General features: G+C 42.3%; 2 protein-coding genes across 2 annotated transcripts; one reads left to right on the top strand and one right to left on the bottom strand.

Annotated features, from left to right (window-relative positions):
- Nucleotides 1-1,038: 1,038 nt before the first annotated feature.
- On the top strand, nucleotides 1,039-4,256 carry LOC110537647 (interferon regulatory factor 2-binding protein 1). Its single transcript, XM_021623847.3, has 2 exons — nucleotides 1,039-3,253; nucleotides 3,348-4,256. Exon 1 carries the CDS (start codon nucleotides 1,461-1,463, stop codon nucleotides 3,240-3,242), a length of 1,782 nt encoding a protein of 593 aa, XP_021479522.2. The 5' UTR covers nucleotides 1,039-1,460; the 3' UTR covers nucleotides 3,243-3,253; nucleotides 3,348-4,256.
- A 105-nt stretch (nucleotides 4,257-4,361) lies between these two features.
- On the bottom strand, nucleotides 4,362-19,341 carry LOC110537648 (calcium uptake protein 2, mitochondrial). The gene is made up of 12 exons (XM_021623848.3): nucleotides 18,037-19,341; nucleotides 15,057-15,186; nucleotides 14,830-14,861; nucleotides 14,624-14,699; nucleotides 14,390-14,437; nucleotides 11,605-11,687; nucleotides 10,109-10,168; nucleotides 9,537-9,634; nucleotides 7,982-8,153; nucleotides 7,549-7,657; nucleotides 7,275-7,432; nucleotides 4,362-5,479 (listed from the first exon to the last, which is right to left on the bottom strand). The coding sequence occupies exons 1-12, from the start codon at nucleotides 18,292-18,294 to the stop codon at nucleotides 5,378-5,380; spliced, it is 1,326 nt and encodes a 441-aa protein (XP_021479523.2). The 5' UTR covers nucleotides 18,295-19,341; the 3' UTR covers nucleotides 4,362-5,377.
- Nucleotides 19,342-24,636: the final 5,295 nt, after the last annotated feature.

Genomic DNA, 24,636 nt, shown 5'->3' with positions numbered 1-24,636 from the left:
GTGGAAGGGGGAGAAAGTAAGGGACCTGTCTGTCAGCCCTGCATTAAAGACCAAAATTGGCTAAAGAAAATTGTGATAAAGAAAATAGTCTACTAGTTTAATTTAAGGACCAAAACATTTAATTGAGAGCTGTGCCATATAGATTGCAAAATAGTTGGTGTACCGATTCCATGGCACATGATTTATGAACTGATACACAAAACAACGCTAGATTCAAAACGTTGACTTTTTCAATTTAAATGATTATACAAAATTATTGCAACCAATGTAATGTTATATATATATATATATATTCATTACAGTTTTCTCGAATGTGGAGTAATTTGTAGAACGTCACATGAACATATTCAAACCCCCGGTATTTGGGAAACATAGATCAGGGGTGGCCAACCCTCTTGGAGAGTTAACTTTTGGCAGGATTTTCTATGGCCCAAATGAATTACATGTTTACAAGTTTGTTTGCTATGGACAAGGAGAGACTGAAATCCATAATACACTTAGCAACTGCCACCAACCAATAATATTAGCATTTTCTATCCCATCAAAAATTTATTCAATGTTCCCCAGTTAGCTTACTCTACATGTCATGCCCAAATAATCTCAAAGGTACTTCAAACAAAGTCGTCGAATATTGAGTGTGTATTCCAACTTTTTTTTTTATTCAGCCCTGGTCAAGGGCCTAAGCCATGTGAAAATATGGAGAATTGCTGGAAATGAGCTTTAAAACATGTTTTTTTCTGGGGTGGATCAGCCATGCACAATGCAGGTGATGGCTGCAGGATGAAGTTGGTGAAGAGCAACTGCAGAAACTTACAGTCGACTGCAGTCAAAATTTACGAACTTTGATCACCTGATTTTTGTCAAGTTCATGCATTTGCTCAACGCAATATACTTTGAAGGCGGCAACCAACGATGGTCAAGGACTTGACAAAGTGATCTGCTCGAACGCATCCTTTTACTTCTCTAGCCTTGGCTACCACACGAGCACTCAATCGGTCACACGTTCAAGCTAGCCAATAATGAGCAAGTTCCCTCTTTTGTCGTGTTGGTATCATGCGTAGAAGCACTGGGCACAGAACATTGCATGAATCACGTAGTTAGTTAGCTAAGTAATTTTTCTTAAAACGTTGAATGAGTGTGAGCTGGCCAGCTATCGAGGAGATGTTCCGACTTAAACTACAGCTTCCAGAATGCAACCGCAATGCAGCGTAGGTGCGTATATCCGGTGTCTTAAACACATTATACTTCCGCCCAGACAGACCGACACAGGCAGCCCGAAAAGGAAAACGTAGCTAACTTTTAAAAGCACCAATCAACAAGAGCTTTTTGAGCATAGTTTCATATTTTACAACAAAATCAGGACATGTTTCTCGACTTGACTGAATATTGACGAAGCCGCTAAAAGCAAAGACAAACGCGTTGGCCGCTCAAGAAAGTTTGTGTGAGGGCCTGTAAACAACATGTCCTCCGCCTCGCAGGCATCCTCTAGACGGCAATGGTGCTACCTCTGCGATCTGCCCAAGATGCCCTGGGCCATGCTCTGGGAATTCAGCGAAGCTGTTTGCCGGGGATGCGTGAACTACGACGGGGCGGACAGAATCGAACTCCTAATTGAGACGGCCAGACAGTTGAAGAGTAGCCACGGTGTTTTGGATGGAAGGTCCCCGGGCCCTCAGCAAGGCAAACCCAGCTCAGGTGGACCGATGGAAGGAGGGAGGCAGCATGCAGAACGTTTAGACAGGGGGAGGGGAGAGTATGGCGTTTCACCCCGCCTCCCCAATGGTCTGCACAGAGCTGAAGATGTGAGTATGTCAGAGGGGAGCAGACAGAGCCCCAACACTAGAAGGGCTATGGCTGGGGCCGCACCTGCTCTACATGGGACCATACCTCATGCTTTGATAGCCCAGGGGTTAGTGGGGGCCCCTCACGGCTTGTTGGCCCCTGTTTCAGGCACCAGAGCTGGGGGCCAGCAGATGGCTAGTTCCTCTGGCCATATAATGGGTGGTGATGGAAGGCGCCAGGTAATGTCAGCCATGTCGCTGGGGGCTGGTGCCTCCACTCTTGTGGGTCTGGAGGCAGGCTGGAGGAATGGTGAGGTCATGGCTGAGCTGGCAGAGAGCGCCAGGAGCCGGGCAGAGGGCTGGCCCAACCGCCCCAGAGCAGTACGAGACGTCCTGGTGACCCTCTGCGGCTGTGCCCCCTTCAGTGTGCGCTTCAGGAAAGACCACAACCTGGTGGGGCGCATTCTCGCTTTCGAAGCCGGGACCGGGCCTGAGTTTGAGCTGAAGGTGTTTGTGGAATACCCCAGCGGCTCTGGAATAGTCTTCTCGGGCATCCCAGAGCTTGTCAGGCAGATGTTTCGTGACTCAAACAAAGACGCGGGCAAAGCAGTGAACTCAGGGCTGCGTTACGTGGAATATGAGAGGCGACAGGGCGCTGGGGACTGGCGTGCGCTCACGGAGCTCCTTAGTGACGGTGTACGCTCGTTTAAGGAGCCACCGATGCCCGAGATCCTCCCACAGCCGTACACAGATGCCGGCATGCCCATGGCGCCCGCCGGCCGCTCTGCACCTACCAAGGGTGCTGCACGGCGACGCAAAGCATCACCAAGCTCTGAAAACGGAGAGAGTGATGGAAGGCCCATGGGGGATCACCCAGCCAGAGAGCCCTGGTCTCGAGGTGCATATCCAGGCATGGAGCCCCTAGGCTCAGGCATGACCAACCCCCAGGACGGCCTGCCCCGCTCTCACAGCCAGCCCTCGCCCATCTCAGCGCTCATGGGAGTGGCCGACAGCCTAAGCTCAAGCCAGATGTCCCGAGACGGCCCCGGCTTGTCCTCAGCCCATTCCTCTGCAGCTGGCCGCCCAACCAGCGGCAGTCCCTCCTCTGCCTCCACCGCAGTCTCCCAGGCAGATATGGGCCAGGGTGCCCAAGGGGGGCCGAGCACTACCAGCGCTGGGGATTCCGGGAGTGGCGCCCTGCTTTGCTGCACCCTCTGCCGAGAGCGCCTGGAAGACACTCACTTTGTCCAGTGTCCGTCTGTCCCGCACCACAAGTTCTGCTTCCCATGCACGCGTGGCTCCATCCGCAGTCAGGGCCCTGGAGGAGAGGTGTACTGCCCCAGCGGCGAGCGTTGTCCCCTGGCCGGATCCACCGTACCCTGGGCTTTCATGCAGGGAGAGATCTCCACCATCCTGGCCGGAGACGGCGACGTGACGGTGAAGAAGGAGAACGACCCCTGACCCCAATCAAGGTGAAAGGCCCATGACATCCATCTTTATTTTTTTCATAGATCTATTAGCAGTAGTTTCTGTTTCTAATAAATTTGTAATTGTCTTTCTCAACAGCGGCTCAAACACTTTGAAAGCGCTTCCCTGATCTATTTATCTCACCCGAAAGTTCAGATTGGCTGCAGTTTATCACGTGCACCGCAGAGGTGCAGCAAGATAACTGAATCACCACGCAACCCAGGAGGGAATAGAACCACCTTATTAAACAAGTTAGGAGGGCACCAGAACCATCAGTCCAAAAGTGGGCCACATGTCGGTCCGAGCTAGGCTCATCTGTTAGTAATAATTCAACTAGAGAAAATCACAAGTCATTCTCCATGTCCAATGAAGCAGCAGAGGCTATTCACGAGGCCTTGTTTTAAAAGCCCAGGATTGAAAGCACAGGTCTGTTCTTTAAAATGACAATCTCTCAACGTTTCATGTGTTTCTATATAAAACAATTTAGTTGCATACTGTGTCATATGTGAACGATACCAATATTGAAAGTCCATGGGTAGCCAGAAGCAGGCAATTATTTGGACAGGACAAATAGATTTTTAAAACAATGGCAAAACCAGTAGGTCCTTAAAACCAAGGTTTAAACATTTTAATCACACGTCTCTTCAATGTATGCTCATTTATTACATATTGTATGTCAGAAATGTGAATTTACTTTAAATGACTAATTTCTATTTTTGATACAATAAATTTATGTATGCGTTTATAGTAAGTGATAAGACCAAAGATGGCTTTGTGCTCTAATTTTACTGTAGCTTTGTATGCTGTACACACTGATTACTTTATCAGTCACTCTGTTTCTTAATCTACCACAGAAGTAAGCTGGTTGTTTGTCTCTAACTTTTTTGAATTCCCTGTGTGTGTGTGTGTGTGTGTGTGTGTATATATACACACACGCTTCAATGGTGAAACAACATACTCAAATGTGATCTTAATATGGGGGTCAACTAATAAATTCCAGAATAGTCATTGCTCTTGTGTATTTTTTGTCTTGCTCCCTTTTTGCTAGTGCAATTCCTACCCTTTTGTAAAAATGTTTCTGTATGGCACACACAAATACCAGGAGAAGTGAAGCATTTTTCAAACATTTAATTCATCTTAGAAAAGGTATACAGTTGCACTTTCCAAAGGAGGAAAGTTCAAAACTGTTTGAAATGCTATTTTTACCCTGTTGAGAAATTACACCGTTAACCTGATTCCAACCAAATTAATTAGAATTTTGTATAATTTAGTCCAGGCCATTTGACGTTGAAAAATCAATTCCAAATCAAACAAACACCAAGTCCTAAATTACAATTTATTTAAGAAGGGAATTCTGAAAGGGTGCCAATATATTACAGCACAACTGTACATAGATATTTGAAGACAGGCACATATTTAATACTTAACTTTTTCCATGATTCAGCATTTTGAAATTCCAATGATACCACAGTAAACCACCTCTAACTGTAAACAATGTATTTGAGCAGCGAGATAGGGTAGAAAAAGGTGACAGACATTCAATAAATGTCAAACGAGCTCACATTTCACATGCCTTGTATGCATAGACTGCTACCAAGCATCACAACCAATTTCCATGATTAGAATTGGGCGGTATCTAGATTTTCATACCGTTTCTGTACCATACCGAGGTATACAGTATCGCTAAATGTTCACATAAGTGGCACCCAAAAGATTAATACTTTTTTTTGACACAACAATTTAGGCACTAGGGATCTCGATCCATGAGGCGATTGAATGTCTGCTATAAGTAGTGGCGTAGCACGGTATTGAAAATCATACCGTCGGTATTCGGCAATACCCCAGTATAACACCCAAGCCTAATTAGAAAATATAAAAAATATTGTAAACAAAACACTTACCCATAGATTATGTATATTGTAATAACATTTTCACAAACAAAAAGGAAGCCTGAAAAATATAGAATTTGGCATCATCCCTTATTGATCTGGTTCATGAGGACCATATTAATAATCCATTGACAAATATCAAGTGATAATGAGCAACTTGATGGTCAGCCATCAATGCTTTACATTGGAGTCACCCAGTGAAACCTCACAAGGAGCTTCTTGATCCAACAACGTGACCCCTCAGAAAGGGCTTCCTGTGTCCCGGAGGGCCTCTTGGGCCCCTTTCAGTGTCTCCCTCTTCACACACTTCCAATAATCTATGATGCCACGCTGGGGCTGCACCTGGGGAAATACAAACATCACATAATAATTAGAGGTCGACCGATTAATTGGCATGGCATATTTAGGTAAGATAAATTCATGTTAGCAGGCAATATTAACTAGGGAAATTGTGTCACTTCTCTTGCGTTCAGTGCAAGCAGAGTCAGGGTATATGCAACAGTTTTGGCCGCCTGGCTCGTTGCGAACTGTGAACTCATTTGTCAGAATTGTACATAATATTGAAGGTTGTGCAATGTAACAGCAATATTTAGACTTGGGGTTGCCACTCGTTCGATAAAATACGCAACGGTTCCGTATTTCACTGAAAGAATAAACGTTTTGTTTTCGAAATGATAGTTTACGGATTTGACTATATTAATGACCAAAGGCTCGTATTTATGTGTTTATTATATAATAATTCAGTCTATGATTTGATAGAGCAATCTGACTGAGCCGTGGTAGTTAGCAGCATGCTCATAAGCATTCATTCATACAACACTTTACTGCAAGTATCTCTACTTGCACCTCATCATCTGCACATTTATCACTCCAGTGTTAATCTGCTAAATTGTAATTATTCGCTCCTATGGCCTATTTACTGCCTACCTACCTCCTCATGCCTTTTGCAAACACTGTATATAGACTTTCTTTTTTTTCTACTGTGTCATTGACTTGTTTATTGGCTTGTTTATTGTTTACTCCATGTGTAACTCTGTGTTGTTGTCTGTGTCACACTGCTTTGCTATATCTTTGCCAGGTCGCAGTTGTAAATGAGAACTTGTTCTCAACTAGCCTACCTGGTTAAATAAAGGTGAAATCAAAAAAGAAAACTGCCAGCAGCTCTTAGCAATGCTTGAAGCAAAGCGCTGTTTATGACTTCAAGCCCATCAACTCCTGAGATTAGGCTGGTAATACTAAAGTGCCTATATGAACATCCAGGTATATGAAATACAAAATGGTAGAGAAATAGTCGACGCATCAAAATTCCTATAATAACGACTACAACCTAAAACTTCTAAACTGGGAATATTTAACCACCAGCTTTCACATATTGCACTTTTACTTTCTTCTCCAACACTGTGTTTTGGCATTATTTAAATCAAATTGAACATGTTTCATTATTTATTTGAGACTAAATTGATTTTATTTATGTATTATATTAAGTTAAAATAAAAGTGTTCATTGAGTATTGTTGTAATTGTCAATTACAAAAATATATATTTAAAAAAGCGTCCGATTAATCGGTATCGGCTTTTTTTTGGTCCTCCAATAAATCGGTATCGACATTGAAAAATCATAAATCGGTCGACCTCTAATAATAATAATAATAATAATAATAATAATAATGTTAATAAACTTTACAGAGTGGCTGCGTGAATTGATCACCAGGACACCTTTTTATATGGACTAAACAACCCCCCCAAAAATGTTGCGCAATCTCCGCTGCGTCCTCCCTTTCCTAATCCTCACTTCTGAGATTAACATTCTGGAAAATTTGGACAACATGATCAGCGTGAGGTTTTCTCCCCCCCAAAAAAGTGCGTAAAGTAACACATCGCGGAACGTTTAAAAGGTCATTTAGTACACTGGAAAAGGTGTCCTAGGGGGCGGGGCGGTTTGATTAGATTGTGTAGCCTCGGCTGAAACTTAACTTGTGTAGCACAATTCATACAGAGACCGCACCGCACCTCACAACACAATGATTATTAACAAGTAAATTGGAGACTTGAAAGTTTGAAAGAAGCACAGATCAAGATCAAATAACACCCTGACATACTTTTTAATGTGATTGCCAACTGGTAAATACCCCCTTTACCTTCAAGCCACGTAGTACTCGGTCCTCCATCACTCCGATAAACTCCTTGTGGCTCAGGCAGTTATCGCCGTCCAGGTCAAAGATCTTGAACACAGTGTCCAGCACGTTCTCCGAGAGGTCGTGCCCTGTGGCGATCTTCACAGCTCGCTTAAATTGGACTGTGGAGTATCAAAAGAAAGTCAAATTATCAGGATAATGTCTTTGGTTGAAGTGATTTGACTGTGTCGAATCAGAAACTTTCATACAAAATGCCCAAGGTAGAAATTAAAATTACCCATTCCAATAGGTCGGTTGGCTTCACTTATCATTTTCACAGAGAAGGCAAAGTCCTCCAGGTTGTTGGTGAATAGGCAAAACGCTTTGAACTCATCAAATGTGATGCTCTACAAAAGAAGAGGGACAAATGTCCAAGTTGTATACTGAGAAGTCAACCCTTGAGACCCCCCCCCAAGAAAAATGGGTTTATTTCACAACTTCTTAAACCTGAAGGTACATTGACCTGACTTCCTATTATCCTTGGCCCTGTTTGAATAGAAAATGCATCCTTTCTACATTAAAGTAACCCCACATCAGAATTGGTTGGATTGGGGAAAGTAATTGGGTGGCAATTCTCAACCTTGCTTTCACAACCCCTAATAATCTGTGGTGACCAAGGAAGGAAGGGTGGATTTTTCAAAGCATTGGAACAGGGCCACATTCCTTTTTACCTGGCCAGCGGGGATCCTCTTCCTCATGTTCTCCCAGTAGGCCTCGTTGGCTTCCTCGTTGGTGTAGTGCAGCAGCCACTCTGCAAAGTCCTCCCGCCGCATGGTGTCCATGCCCTTGGAAAACTGCAAGAACTCCATCTCCTGCACCTCTGCCTGCAGGTCCTCCATGAACCTAGAAGAGAAATCCAGAGTAAAGACACTGAATGTGACTAGGTCGGTTCCGGGCCCGTACTCAGTGTCTCAGAGTAGTTATGCTGATCTAGGATCAGGTCTCCCTGTCCTTGTAACTATATTATGATCTAACAGGCAACACTGATCCTTGAGCAACAATAAGTATTCAGTGCATATGAGAAAACATGATTTTACTAGGATTAGGTACACCTATATATGCAAAAGTATGTGGACACCCCTTCAAATGAGTGGATTCTGCTATTTCAAACACACCCATTGCTAAAATCAAGCACACAGCCATGCAATCTCCATAGACAAACATTGGCCGTAGAATGGCCTTACTGAAGAGCTCATTGACTTTCAACTTGGCACAGTCATAGGATTCTACTTTCCCAACAAGTCAGCCCTGCTAGAGCTTCCCCAGTCAACTGTAAGTGCTGTTATTGTGAAGTTGCAATTTCTAGGAGCAACAACGGCTCAGCCGCAAAGTGGTGAGCCACACAAGCTCACAGACCGCCGAGTGCTGAAGTGCATAAAAAATTGTCTGTCCTCGATTGCAACCATCACTACGGAGTTTAACTTCCTCTGGAAGCAATGTTCACAGCACAATATCTGTTAATCGGGAGCTGAATGAAATAGGTTTCCATGGCCGAGCAGCTGCACACAAACCTAAGATCCCCATGCGCAATGCCAAGCGTCGGCTGGAGTGTTGTAAAGCTTGCCATTCTACTCTGGAGCAGTGGAAACATTGCGATGAATGATGATGAATCACACTTCACCAATGAGGGCTGTGATGAATCACGCTTCACCAATTACGGCTGTGATGAATCACGCTTCACCAATTACGGCTGTGATGAATCACGCTTCACCAATGGGGCGGTTTTTCATGGTTCGGGCTAGGCCTTTCATGGTTCGGGCTAAGCGTTAAGATTTCCCTTCACTGGAACTACAGCATACATTTACATTACAGACAATTATGTGCTTCCAACTTTGGCAACAGTTTTGGGAAGGACTTTTCCTGTTTCAGCATGACAATGCCCCCTGTGCACAAAGCGAGGTCTTACAGAAATGGTTTGTCAAGATTGGTGTGGAAGAACTTGACTGGCCTGTACAAAGCCCTAACCTCAACCCCATCAAAGACCTTTGGGATGAATTGGAACACCGACTGCGAGCCAGGCCTAATCGTCCAACCTCACTAATGCTTGTGGCTGAATGGAAGTCCCCGCAGCAATATTCCAACATCTAGTGAAAAGCCTTCCCAGAAGAGTTGAGGCTGTTAAAGCAGCAAAGGGGAGACCAACTCCATATTAAATGCCTATGATTTTGGAATGAGATGTTCGATGAACATGTGTCCACATACTTTTGGTCATGTAGTGTATTTTACCTGCAGAATACATTGTACTGAAGCTTGTTTTTGCCATTCCTGCCAAAGAAGAATGCCTGCAGTGTAGTGTTCACACCATCCCCCTCTACGACTGGTTTCTGTGAAGATGACATCAAGTTTCAACACTTCCTGCCTTTGTTATTACTGCAAGCCCCATCACGCTTGAAATATGAGTAAACACAATCAGTTTTCCAGCCGGTACGCAATGGTTTACGTCACCGTACAATGACAGTTGGCAAGGTTTAGTGCTTTCAATGTGCATTTCCACATGTAATTTAAAATAAATGTTAAAAAAATACCCTTTATTTAACTAGGCAAGTCAGTTAAGAACAAATTCTTATTTACAATGACGGTCTACTTGGGAACAGTGGGGTAACTGCCTTGTACAGGGGCAGAACGACAGATTTTTACCTTGTCAGCCCAGGGATTCGATCCAGCAACCTTTGTTACTGGCCCAACGCTCTAACCCCTAGGCTACCTGCTGCCCATATCAAGTATTTTGAAAACTTTTCAACAATTCACATAAATGACTAAGGAGTTCAGTCTTAAAAAGGTTTAGAGTGTTGACTCACCACGTCTGTGGCACCTTCCATGGGCACTTTCTCTTTTCTTTTCCCAATGATTTTCTTGAGCTTCATCATAAAACAAAGCAGCAACAATTATTCCTTGTATTATAATAAATGCAGATACTAAACTACAAAAGATTGAGCTAAAAACATTTACTACTAGTGAGAGCATTTCTTAGCTAGCTTAGTCTAAAAATTCAGGAAACTACTAATTCAGTTATAAACCCACTAATAACACATACATACCTCTTACTCATCTGGATTATCCAATAAATGTCAGCAATAAGATAATTTTTCATTAGTCAAAAAGGTTTACTACCCACAATGCCTCACTAATATTAAAACTGGAGCCAGTTTGAAACAGCAAACAGTGTGTGTTTGAGATCGACTGAACAGCAGATGGACCGCATAGAACTACTGATCTACAAATCATCTTGCAACCCAAATACTACTCATGATGTGACCAAAGCGATCACTTGCCTTGCTCACACTGATCCTCTCAAACACGCTGAATGATTATCCATGCTGCTCCTCGCTCTACTTTGTCAGGTGCATAACATGCTTACATGTAAGATGTTTTGGACCCCATATTCCCAGTAGGAACACACAACAGAGGTCTCTTAACGCTATCTAAACCCTGTGGTTCCCAGTGTTGCTGAATGTCTACACCAGGCTCTATTCAAAATTAGGGAATCAACTTTCATTGGTTTGGCGCAAAACTGTGTCAGTCACATGCATTTTTGTAGCAATGTATGCATACTGCATTGTGCTAAAGCCAACTGGCAAATACAGTATGTTTACAAGCTAGATTCTGTAACATACAATGCATTTGGAACGTATTCAGACCTCTTGACTTTTTCCACATTTTGTCACATTACAGCCTTATTCTAAAATTGATTGAATTGATTTTTCCCCTCATCAATCTATACAGAGAGTCAGAGTCCTTTAGGTGCCTTTTGGAAGAAACTGGTGCAGACTGGCCATACAACATGTGACTGAGTTAGTATCAAGAGTATAGTACTCACTTGTTGGAGCATTTATTTTAAAACCTCCAACTGGGCAACGTCCATGTAAGGGCTGGTAATATTTTGGAATTTAACAGTGTGGATACTTGATCTAGATATACATGACTGTATACTTTGATATACAATCAGACAATACAAATTACTATATGCAACATGAAAATACAAATCCATCAACTCCTTGAGAAGTATATCATCACTGTCTGATGAAAACCTCATCCTCAAACCACAAATGTTTCAGTAAATAAAAAAAATATATAAAAAAATTCCGCATTAACGAACATGCAATTATGAATACATTTTCTTGGTCCTAGAGTCACGAAATGTTCAGAGTACATTGAGGGGAATTACTGCTTTCAATCAATAAAAAAATAAATAAAAATTTGCCACAAATGCAGTTACACGGTTTTCATCAGAGAGCGACGATATAAAAAACAAAAATGTGAGGAACATTATATAATACACATTATAAAAGCATACCTTGAGAAACTCCTTTCTGTCCACATGCTCATTGCCATCAATATCAAGCATTTTGAAAGCTATATGAAATCCTGTGTGTGGCTCTGAAATTACACAATGCATTTTCTATTAGAAAATAACATCACAGGCTTATCTGCAGTTGAAGTCGGAAGTTAACATTAAAACATTAACATTAACATTAAAATGGTTGAGTCATTAAAACTTGTTTTTCAACCACTCCACAAATGTCTTGTTAACAAACTATAGTTTTGGCAAGTCGGTTAGGATATCTACTTTGTGCATGACACAAGTAATTTTCAACAATTGTTTACAGAGATTATTTCACTTATAATTCACTGTATCATAATTCCAGTGGGTCACAAATTTACATACACTAAATTGACTTTGCCTTTAAACAGCTTGGAAAATTCCAGAAAATGATGTCATGGCTTTATAAGCTTCAGATAGGCTAATTGACATCATTTGAGTGAAAGGGAGATGTACCCGTGGATGTATTTCAAGGCCTACCTTCAAACTCAGTGCCTCTTTGCTTGACATCATGGGAAAATCAAAAGAAAAAAAGGTACCACGTTCATCTGTACAAACAATAGTGCGCAAGTATAAACACCATGGGACCACGCAGCCGTCATACCGCTCAGGAAGGAGAAGCGTTCTGTCTCCTAGAGATGAACGTATTTTGGTGAGAAAAGTGCAAATCAATCCCAGAACAACAGCAAAGGACCTTGTGAAGATGCTGGAGGAAACAGGTACAAAATTATCTATTTTCGTAGTAAAACGAGTCCTATATCGACATTACTTGAAAGGCTGCTCAGCAAGGAAGAAGCCACTGCTCCAAAACCGCCATAAGCCAGACTATGGTTTGCAACTGCACATGGGGAAAAAGATCATACTTTCTGGAGAAATATCCACTGGTCTTACGAAACAAAAATAGAACTGTTTGGCCATAATGACCATCGTAATATTTAGAGGAAAAAGGGGGAGGCTTGTAAGCCGAAGAACACTATTCCAACCGTGAAGCACGAGGGTGGCAGCATCATGTTGTGGGGGTGCTTTGCTGCAGGAGGAACTGGTGCACTTCACAAAATAGATGGCATCATGAGGTATGAAAATTATGAGGATATATTGAAGCAACATCTCAAGACATCAGTCAGGAAGTTAAAGCTTGGTCGCAAATGGGTCTTCCAAATGGACAATGACTCCAAGCATACTTCCAAAGTTGTGGCAAAATGGCTTAGGGATAACAAAGTCAAAGTATTGGAGTGGCCATCACAAAGCCCTGACCTCAATCCTATAGAACATTTGTGGGCAGAACTGAAAAAGTGTGTGCGAGCAAGGAGGCCTAATAACCTGACTCAGTTACACCAGCTCTGTCAGGAGGAATGGGCCAAATTTCACCCAACTTATTGTGGGAAGCTTGTGGAAGGCTACCTGAAACGTTTGACCCAAGTTAAACCATTTAAAGTCAATGCTTCCAAATACTAATTGAGTGTATGTAAACTTCTGACCCACTGGGAATGTGATGAAATAAATAAAAGCTGAAATCATTCTCTCTACTATTATTCTGACATTTCACATTCTTAAAATAAAATGGTGATTCTAACTGACATAAGACAGGGAATTTTTACTAAATGTCAGGAATTGTGAAAAACTCAGTTTAAATGTATTTGGCTACGATGTATGTAAACTTCCAACTTCAACTGTAGGTACTGCTTGGACCCAACAAAGCAGCGACAAAATGAGCGCTTAACAGCAGGGTCTTCTGAAATAATGATTCTAGCACAACATTGTTAGTGACTGGGCAACATTTTGAATGAGAAAGTTAATTCGCCAAAACACTACCACATGAGCTGTGTGTTCAGTATCTAAGTATGAGAGAAAAATACTATAAATAGAAAAATAAAATGTGCGTTCTATTGGACTGTTTGAATTTGTTATTTTTTATTTTTGTGCCTACTGAAAACCACCACCCAGGTTGTCAGTCCAGCCACATAAGTTTTAGCCAGCTTTTCAGTCACTGCACTAACCTTGAGGGCATAGAAAATCCCACAAAATCAAGTAATGCATACATAATCTTATTATTTTCACAATGTTACAGTAGCAGGCTACACAATATACTATCCTAAACATGATAGATAGTACATTAGATTAGGCTACGTCAAATTAAGTTAACCTATTGTGCAGACAATAAGATGAGGGGCCTGAAAATATCATGAGCAACGGAAGCTCGGCAATTCATAAATGAGCCAGCTATTGTACAAAGGTGTTGCCACACATTCATTATGTTTGCACGTCTATATGCTACATCTGTGCTAAACCAGAGCTGTGTTCATTAGGCACCCAACGGTAGAAAACGTTCTGAAACGGGAAGGTATCATCTGTCCTTGTGTAACACTGTTGTTTCCGTTCTTCTCCCTGCCCCAACCTGGACTCAAACCAGGGACCCTCTGAACACATCAACATCTGTCGCCCATGAAGAAGCCGCGACCCTTGAGCAGGTGATGTCACCGATTGAATGATACTAGGCTACACTCAAACCCTTTGACCTCCTCCACAGCAACCCCAGCAGTCGGGCAGAGCTCAACTGAGTAGATACCACTAACTAGCTAGCCAATTGATATCGACTAAACTTGTCCAATAAACACACATTTTTATTTTCAGTTGCAAACCATTTTACTAATGGACACGACCCAGATGAAGTACGATGTGCTGTGTAAGCATGAGAGGATGCATGTCATTGAAAGGGAGGGCTGTTTCTACTGTATGTCATGCTGAGTCTATAACTTACTGGTCAGAATAGTCAACAGGAACAGGTACTCTGTGTAGGATATCAGACCTGCAAGACACAAAACATGCCATCTGTATCACACAAACATTTCAGTGAGTGTTCATTTAACCCGTTTAGATTGACTCCAACATCAAATACATATTTCCTGCCTGAAGTATAACTAGCCAGCATCTTCTAACTTTGATAACGCACGTAGCACCAGTGAGGTTGCTTGACCATGGCATGAAAACGTACCATTGTCTCCAAAGTTTCTGAACAGACTGTTGCCTGCCTTGGCCCATGAGGCAGCATCCAGCATCTTATCCACCTCCTGCAAGTATCATCAATTATGCAAAGAGAAACAACAAAAAGTAATCTCGTGCTGTAATGCTCATGTTGGTAAGACTATAGGAAATCCAAAACAAGTTCTGACAATGTGTTAACCCGATCCCAACACTCACCTTTTTGGTTAGAGCTTTATTTTGCAATTTACCTACAAGCAGAAGGAAAAGTAAAGAGCAGTTGTTGCTTGGAATAAAATGTAATACACTTACCCAGATGGAGCTTGTATCTAGCCAATGAAGCCATATGCCAAACAATTACATTCATTACATAATGCAGTATTCCTTTTCAACCACGTAGGCCATTTTACAACATGGACACTATCATTTGATACTACTGTACTTACGGTCAACATTCTCCAGCATGATTGAGAAGAGGAAATCCCTTGGTGTCATGTAGAGCTCCTCATCGTACATCATTGAGGCAAACTGGTTGAAGCGCATCCGTCTGGCAGACATCTGGGATACTGGAAGCACCTATAATACAGAATGAAGAATTAGCATTAAAAGGAGGACAAAGTCTAAACTAAGGGGCAGTGCAAAGCTGAACATTTGATAAAATAATGGAAATAGAATGGTCAGTACTCCTGACCAACTATTTTGGCACATAGACATTCGTGCAAACAGCAATTAGCTAATGGATACATTTTATTTGCTTGCTTATTCTATCAATGTATCAACTGATGGCACAATTTCCCTATACATAGAAAATATTATCCCATAGGCCTGTCCCTCTCGGTCACCACAATCACACCGTTATTCAACTGGTCGTTCAGATCGGCACCGTTTCCTTTTTATTTAACGTTGCACACCGTTTTCTTCATACTGAAAGCAGCCCTAATCAATATGGTGTGACCAACAAATAGCAAAACTTGTGGAGCAGACATAGATCATAGCTGTGTTCAAATACCCATACTAACATACTTAATGAGTATAAACTACATACTATTAGTTCATTTTAGTATACTGTAAACAAACAGTATCCTTCAGTTGAGCATACTAGCGCTTCACCTGTCTACCGGAAGTTGATGCTGTTGCTATGCAACCTCTTGCTAGCATAACAAATTACTAGCTAGACATTTTACTACTTTGGGTGTGTTCTTAAATTCAATCTGGAGTGCCAGAGTGTGCTCTGGGCGTTGGTAAATTCAGAGCGTCGTCAGATTGTCCGTTTGTAAATTCATAGCGTTTCGCTCTGGGAGCGTTCAGAGTGCACACTGGATGCTCTAGCCGAGGAGTAGGGTTGATTTAAGCATTCTGACCTTACAACTGGCTAGCTACTTCCAGACACAAATGAGAGAACACCTCACTCTGACCATTTCACTCACCCTAGCAGAGCTGGTTAGGCAGTTTTCATGTTATCCAGACAGTTGGTGACAAACTGCTGCTGGCAACAATTTAATTAAGCTATTTTACCAACACCGGCAATATTCAACAGGTGTTGAGCGTTCGTAAATTCAGTTATTCTGCGCTACTCTTGTACACTCAAACGAGAGTGCTCTCGGACTAACTCGGATAGCCAGAGCAAATTTACGAAAGCACCTGAATTGAGAACGCACAACTAATGACTGGAATAATCAAGTCAATAGTTAGATAGGATATTGTTAATATTCTGGCAATTTTGACGTATTAGTAACCAACTAACGTCGTTAATGCTGTTAGAAAGCAGCTAGCTAACATAGCATATCTTTATGCAACCTCTCCCTCAATGTGATCAAGACAAAGGAGATGACTGTGGACTACAGGAAAAAGAGGACCAAGCACACCCCCATTCTAATCGACGGGGCTACAGTGGAGCAGGTTGAGAGCTTCAAGTTCATTGGTGTCCACATCACCAACAAACTAACATGGTCCAAGCACACCAAGACAGTCGTGAAGAGGGCACGACAAAACCAACTCCCCCTCAGGAGACTGAAAAGATTTGGCACGGGTCTTCAGATCCTCAAAAGGTTCTACAGCATCTCCATCGAGAGCATTCTGACTGGTTGCATCACTACCTGGTATGGCAACTGCTCGGCCTCCGACCGCAAGGCACTAGAGGGTAGTTCTAGCGGCCCAGTGTATCACTGGGGCCAAGCTTCCTGCCATCCAGGACCTCTATACCAGGCGGTGTCAGAGGAAGGTCCTAAAAATGGTCAAAGACTCAAGCCACCCTATTCGTAGACTGTTCTCTCTGCTACAGCACGGCAAGCAGTACCGGAGCGCCAAGTCTAGGTCCAAGAGGCTTCTAAACAGCTTCTACCCCCAAGCCATAAGACTCCTGAATATCTAGTCAAATGTCACTTATACAATTTGATTTGATTTACAGCAGTATGTAACCGGTATGTGGTTCGTAAGGATAGCGTAGCTAACGAATTGTCAGCCAACATAACTGTAAGGTAACTTATTCGAAAAGTAACGTTCATTACATTGCCCAACATTTGTCATAATTAGTTAAGCAATGCATTTGTATCCGCTCTCGTTAAGACTTCGGCTGCATAAGTCACACCCATTTCCAGAAGAATTGCATTATGGATCCTAAAATCACGGCAAGTGTCCACTGTTTGAATACTTCGTATTTTGGCGAATGTAGTACGAGATCCGGAAACTTTTGGCATACTAACTATATCCATACTATGACCAATAAGCATACTATACATTTACGTCACGGATAGCATGGTTAGTATGAGTATTCGAACACAGCTCATATTGTAACGACAGTCGATAGCGCGCCGGACCTGGTGTCAGAAGTGATCGGACCTCGCATCCACGACAGTGCGTGTGCTTGGCCGGTGAGCGCGTTCCTGTAAGACGTAGAATCGCGAGGACGCGCTCTTTGAAAGGAGGGAGTAGTGTACAAGAGTAGCTCGAAGGTCGAGGGTTCGAGACCTGCTCACTGCTGTTCATTACAATATATAAAGAACACACAAAACAATATCGCCCTCTGAGCCACTGTAATCATCATGCACAGTTTCCGTCTAATTAAACGTTTAACACCGTTCTGAATACACCACAATACTCTCAAAATGTTGATTGGATCCAAAAAAAAAAACATTCCGATAACTAGCTACCTAACGTTACCATATTATTTGTATGCAGAGCCTTAGCTAAATAGGCTACTTGTTGTTTACTAATAGGCCTACTGTAATTGTCAGCTCGTATTTTTGTTTACTTGAGCATTCAGTTGTGATAATGCCTGGTAGAAAAGTTTAGCATACAAATACTGATTCACCAGGCACTTAGCAAGATTCCTGGCAAGTTCGGAGATCTAGTTAACTCAAACTTCGTTGCTAACTTTACAGACAGCTAGTTAGCTGCGCCACTTCACCAAAGAGACTCGAATGTTACCTTTTCCTCCTCGGCATGGACGGTGAAGGGCAAAAACCTCTTGCTCGACTCAAAGTGAAAATATACCAGCCCGCTTCCAACGGCAGACCCCAAAATGCCAGGTCTCAGGGCACTATGCAGCGTTCTATATGACCAAGGTCTCCTCCAAAAGTTTCTCAAAACTCCAGCAACCCTGCCAAAGCTGGCCATTTTCCGTAAACTTCTTCTTAGGTACCTTCTTCTTCGATGACGTTTAATGGCGGTTGGAATCCAATACATGTTGCATTACTGCCACCAACTAGACTGGAGTATAACACCTTTATACTTTGCTTGAATAAAATGTAAAAAAAACAAACATATAAAAACAAAGAATACCCATTATTTAAATCATACATCACTTGTTGGACTATCCCTCTGCACTGGTACAACTCTACAATTCACAAGACTCCTCATGATCCCCCCCTTGACCCATCTTCCTTTACTTTCTTCACTGCCTCAGCATAGACAGCTTCTGCAATACTCTAACCCTGGAAACCTCAACCTGCCTCTCTCGTGGACATTTCTGATCTCCAGCCCCATGGGTATCCCTACAATTAACACATACCACTACTTTCTCCAATGCTACACATGCCTTTGTCTCATGCCCTTGCACACACTTTTCACACCTAGGAACCTCCCTCCTACACATGTGTGGCAGCTGCCACATGCACATGAGGTTGACACCTGTAACCACGTAATGTATTCGGCACAAAAGCTCATACGGGATAACTTACATATCGTAACATCATTTCGTTGGGCAAAGACTGAATATCAAAACTCAAAAGGACAGACAACTCTTCTGTTCCACCACTCACGCCACCCTGTCTGGGTCGCGTCAAATTACGAGCATCGCAAACCCCCAGAATCTTCCCCTTCAGTTTACATTTACCTCTACCCCAGTAATCACTCCTTGCAATGGCACCCTTTCCTTGAGAGCAAAACAATTCACCTCTCTTGTCCCCAATCGTTTAATGTGGAGTGCCTGCTCCCTCTGACCAGCAGAAACACACAATTATCAAAAGACCACTTCTGATTACCTTCATGGATTCCACAGCACCAAATCTGTTTTCACCCAGCCTGAAACCATAAATGGATCAGCCAAAAGGCAAGGGTTAAATTTTTCAAATTTTTCTACTCCTACTGTCACAGACACATCTTGATCCTGACCCTTGGTGCAAACCTCGGGCTCCGAAAATTTAACCACATCTCCTTATGATAATACTGCACTTCTCCTGACATACATCTTGTTATTGCCCTCTCAAGGGATACCAGTTAACCGGCAGTTACAATCCAACAGCAAATGCAACCTTCCTGCTTGTCCAAATCTCTTCTTCGGTATTATGGCATTCACACATTTTGTTTGTGCATGCCGCCACCTACTGTGCGGAAATGTGTGGTCGATCACATTACATTATGTGATACAAACATAAAAACGATGGGCGAAAGGAAAACAATTGCACCACCAACTAACCACACACTTACATACCGCTATTTAATTTACCCTAAATTATCTTAGCCAGGCCGATGGCCTGGGAGAACGGGACTCTCGTTCAACACACCCTGTAACTCTTCTGCAGTAAAACCTTCTACACCAGTAATTCTCTGCAGCTGCCACCATAACATCTATATTCTGGGATTTACATTCCATTTCTGCAATACAGTTATTAACCATGGCAACGAATGCTAAGAAGCCAAACTTACTGAAGCACAAATTTGTATTACTTTGTAGTAGAGGTCGACCGATTGCCGATTAATTAGGGCCGATTTCAAGTTTTCATAACAATCAGTAATCGGCATTTTTGGACGCCGATTATGGCCGATTACATTGCACTCCATGTGGAGACTGCGTGGCAGGCTGACCACCTGTTATGTGAGTGCAGCAAGGAGCCAAAGTAAGTTGCTAGCTAGCATTAAACTTGTCTCATAAAAAACAATCAATCTTAACATAATCACTAGTTAACTACACATGGTTGATGATATTACTAGTTTAACTAGCTTCTCCTGCGTTGCAAATAATCAATGCGGTGCCTGGTAATTTATCATAGAATCACAGCCTACTTCGCCAAACGGGTGATGATCTAACAAGCGCATTTGCGAAAAAAGCACTGTCGTTACACCAACGTACCTAACCATAAACATCAATGGTTTTCTTAAAATCAATACACAAGTATATATTTTTAATCCTGCATATTTAGTTAAAATAAATTCATGTTAGTAGGCAATATTAACTAGGAAAATTGTGTCACTTCTCTTGCATTCTGTTTAAGCAGAGTAAGAGTACATGCAGCAGTTTGGGCCGCCTGGCTCGTTGCAAACTGTGTGAAGACCATTTCTTCCTAACAAAGACCGTAATTAATTTGCCAGAACTTTACAAAATTATAACATAACATTTAAGGTTGTGCATTGTAACAGCAAATTTTAGTCTTATGGATGCCACCTGTTCGATAAAATACGTAACAGTTCCGTATTTCATTGAAAGAATAAACGTTTTGTTTTCGAAATGATAGTTTCTGGATTTGACCATATTAATGAACGAAGGCTTGTATTTCTGTGTGTTGATTATATTATAAGTCTATGATTTGATATTTGATAGAGCAGTCTGACTGAGCGGTGGTAGGCAGCAGCAGGCTCGTAAGCATTCATTCAAACAAAAAATGTGTAGGAGGGAGGTTTGCCAGCAGCTCTTCGCAATGCTTGAAGCACAGCGCTGTTTATGACTTCAAGCCTGTCAACACCCGAGATTAAGCTGGCAATACTATAGTGCCTATAAGAACATCCAATAGTCAAATGTACTGTATATGAAATACAAATGGTATAGCGAGAAATAGTCCTATATTTTCCTATAACTACAACCTAAAACTTCTTAACTGGGAATATTGAAGACTGATGTTTAAAGGAACCACCAGCTTTCATATGTTCTCATGTTCTGAGCAAGGAACTTGAGCTGAGCTTTTTTACATGAGCTTTTTTACATGGCACATATTGCTCTTTTACTTTTTTCTCCAACACTGTGTTTTTGCATTATTTAAACCTAATTGAACATGTTTCATTATTTATTTGAGACTAAATAGATTTTTATTTATGTATTATATTAAGTTAAAATAAGTGTTCATTCAGTATTGTTGTAATTGTCATTATTATAAATATGTGTATACAAATTGGCTGATTAATCGGTTTCGGCTTCTTTTGGTCCTCCAGTAATCGGTATTGGAGTTGAAAAATCATAATAGGTCGACCTCTACTCTGTAGTGGCCTTGGCCTACTGCTCACCCTTGACCCATCATCCTCTGCTCTCTTCACTGCCTCAGTATACAGCACCTTCTGTTATATTCTAACCCTGGCAACCTCAACTTGTCTCTCTTGCACTGGGCACTTCTGATCCCCAGCAACATGGGCACCCCCTACAATTGACACACAGTTTTTTCCACTGATCCTACACATTCCTTTGTCCCATATCCTCCTGCATACTTCTCACATCTCGGAATCACTGCTGCAACATGACCATAAGTTTGGCATCTGAAACACCTTAATGTGTTAGGCACAAAAGCTCTCACGGGATAACTGACATATTTTAACATGACTTTGTCAGGTGAAGACTCTGCTTCAAAACTCAAAAGGACAGACAGTGTCTTCTCAGTTTCATCACGCTAGCCACCGGGTCTGCGTCGCACCAAACAGCGAGCGTCACAGACACAGTGTCACGTTCTGACCTTAGTTCTTTTGTTATGTCTTTGTTTTAGTATGGTCAGGGCGTGAGTTGGGTGGGTTGTCTATGTTCCTTTTTCTATGATTTGGGATTTCTGTGTTTGGCCTGGTATGGTTCTCAATCAGAGGCAGCTGTCATTCGTTGTCCCTGATTGAGAACCATACTTAGGTAGCATAGTTTCACTTTTGAGTTGTGGGTGATTATTTTCTGTGTCAGTGTTTGTTCCACACGGGACTGTTTCGTTTGTTTCATTTATTCACGTTGTTATTTTGTACTTTTCAGGGTTCTATTAAAAGTAAGCAATATGAACACGTACCACGCTGTGCATTGGTCCTCCGATCCTTTCTACTACTCCTCCTCGTCTGCCCAAATGTATTTCTGCAGGCATGGATGTGCCTCAGGGTCAAAAGGGCACAGCATGGAGGCGTCGCTGTGTTCTTTGCAAAATGAAGTCCCCCATCACCTGCACCACATGCTTGGTGACCCTCTGCTTTACAGCAGAAAGAGACTGCTATGGCACCTAGCATCAGCAGCACAATATTGTGTAGAGGACTGAGGGTCTTCCAAATATTGAAAGTGTTATTTTGTAAATGTAAATATTTTTTGTTCATGTTTTTTTCTCCATTTTGTTTTTTGGGGGGGGGGTGTTAGAATACCGTTTTGGTATTTTGTATATACAGTGGGGGGCAAAAAAGTATTTAGTCAGCCACCAATTGTGCAAGTTCTCCCACTTAAAAAGATGAGAGAGGCCTGTAATTTTCATCATAGGTACACTTCAACAATGACAAATATTATTTGCAAATTATGGTGGAAAATAAGTATTTGGTCAATAACAAAAGTTTATCTCAATACTTTGTTAAATACCCTTTGTTGGCAATGACAGAGGTCAAACCTTTTCTGTAAGTCTTCACAAGGTTTTCTCACACTGTTGCTGGTATTTTGGCCCATTCCTCCATGCAGATCTCCTCTAGAGCAGTGATGTTTTGGGGCTGTTGCTGGGCAACACGGACTTTCAACTCCCTCCAAAGATTTTCTATGGGGTTGAGATCTGGAGACTGGCTAGACCACTCCAGGACCTTGAAATGCTTCATAGACCACTCCAGGACCTTGAAATGCTTCACTCCTTCATTGCCCGGGCAGTGTGTTTGGGATCATTGTCATGCTGAAAGACCCAGCCACGTTTCATCTTCAATGCCCTTGCTGATGGAAGGAGGTTTTCACTCAAGATCTCACGAAACATGGCCCCATTCATTCTTTCCTTTACACGGATCAGTCATCCTGGTCCCTTTGCAGAAAAACAGCCCCAAAGCATGATGTTTCCACCCCCATGCTTCACAGTAGGTATGGTGTTCTTTTGATGCAACTCAGCATTCTTTGTCCTCCAAATAAGACGAGTTGAGTTTTTACCAAAAAGTTATATTTTGGTTTCATCTGACCATATGACATTCTCCCAATCTTCTTCTGGATCATCCAAATGCTCTCTAGCAAACTTCAGATGGGCCTGGACATGAACTGGCTTAAGCAGGGGGACACGTCTGGCACTGCAGGATTTGAGTCCCTGGCGGCGTAGTGTGTAGGGTTTGTTACTTTTGTCCCAGCGCCCTGCAAGTCATTCACTAACGTGTGGTTCTGGGATTTTTGCTCACCGTTCTTGTGATCATATTGACCCCACGGGGTGAGATCTTGCGTGGAGCCCCAGATCGAGGGAGATTATCAGTGGTCTTGTATGTCTTCCATTTCCTAATAATTGCACCCACAGTTGATTTCTTCAAACCAAGCTACTTACCTATTGCAGATTCAGTCTTCCCAGCCTGGTGCAGGTCTACCATTTTGTTTCTGGTGTCCTTTGACAGCTCTTTGGTCTTGGCCATAGTGGAGTATGGAGTGTGACTGTTCGAGGTTGTGGACAGCTGTCTTTTATACTGATAACAAGTTCAAACAGGTGCCATTAATACAGGTAATGAGTGGAGGACAGAGGAGCCTCTTAACATGTTATCAGAATTCTAATGTTAAAGTGCATCAATACATATGGCTTTCTGGGTGATTCAGTACAATTGACTTGAGCATGTTTTAGTATGTTTATAGCTATATAAGTGGAAAAGCAGTAGTGACTAATGTGTTATTGATTAGATGGAATGATTTATGTGCAAATGTAAACTCTGCAAAAAAAAGAAACGTCCATTTTTCAGTACCCTGTCTTTCAAAGATAATTTGTGAAAATCCAAACAACTTCACAGATCTTCATTGTAAAGGGTTTAAACACATGCTTGTTCAATTAACCATAAACAATTAATGAACATGCACCTGTGGAACGGTCGTTAAGACACTAACAGCTTACAGACGGTAGGAAATTAAGGTCACAGTTATGAAAACTTAGGACACTAAAGAGGCCTTTCTACTTCTCTGAAAAACACAAAAAAAGATGCCCAGGGTCCCTTATCATCTGCATGAACGTGTTTTAAGCATGCTGCAAGAAGGCAGCAATAAATTGCAATGTCCGTACTGCGAGACGCCCAAGATAGTGCTACAGGGAGACAGGATGGACAGCTGAACACCTGCACAGGATCCGAACATCACACCTGCGGGACAGGTACAGGATGGCAGCAACAACTGCCCGAGTTACATCAGGAACGCATATTCCCAGTCCTCATTCTCAGTGCTCAGACTGTCCGCAATCGACTGAGAGAGGCTGGACTGAGGACTTGTAGGCCTGTTGTAAGGCAGGTCCTCACCAGACATCACCGGCAACTAAGTTGCCTATGGGCACAAACCCCCCGTCGCTGGACCAGACAGGACTGGCAAAAAGTGCAATTCACTGACGAGTCGCGGTTTTGTCTCACCAGGGGTGATGGTCAGATTCACATTTATCATAGAAG

This window comes from Oncorhynchus mykiss, chromosome 12, assembly GCF_057628025.1.
Source record: "Oncorhynchus mykiss isolate SJ-2025 chromosome 12, ASM5762802v1, whole genome shotgun sequence".
Taxonomy (NCBI): domain Eukaryota; kingdom Metazoa; phylum Chordata; class Actinopteri; order Salmoniformes; family Salmonidae; genus Oncorhynchus; species Oncorhynchus mykiss.
Note: the sequence above shows the minus strand (reverse complement) of the source record. Positions and strands in the feature narration are given on the sequence as shown.

Bases quoted from the DNA above. Each gene is read 5' to 3' on its own strand.
- LOC110537647 (XM_021623847.3), top strand. From the start codon at position 1,461: ATGTCCTCCGCCTCGCAGGCATCCTCTAGACGGCAATGGTGCTACCTC.
- LOC110537648 (XM_021623848.3), bottom strand. From the start codon at position 18,294: ATGTATTGGATTCCAACCGCCATTAAACGTCATCGAAGAAGAAGGTAC. The intron at 15,187-18,036 runs GTAACATTCGAG...TCTGTATTATAG, and splicing joins TCCATGCCGAGGAGGAAAAG to GTGCTTCCAGTATCCCAGAT. The intron at 7,658-7,981 runs GTAAAAAGGAAT...CTTCTTTTGTAG, and splicing joins AGAGGATCCCCGCTGGCCAG to AGCATCACATTTGATGAGTT.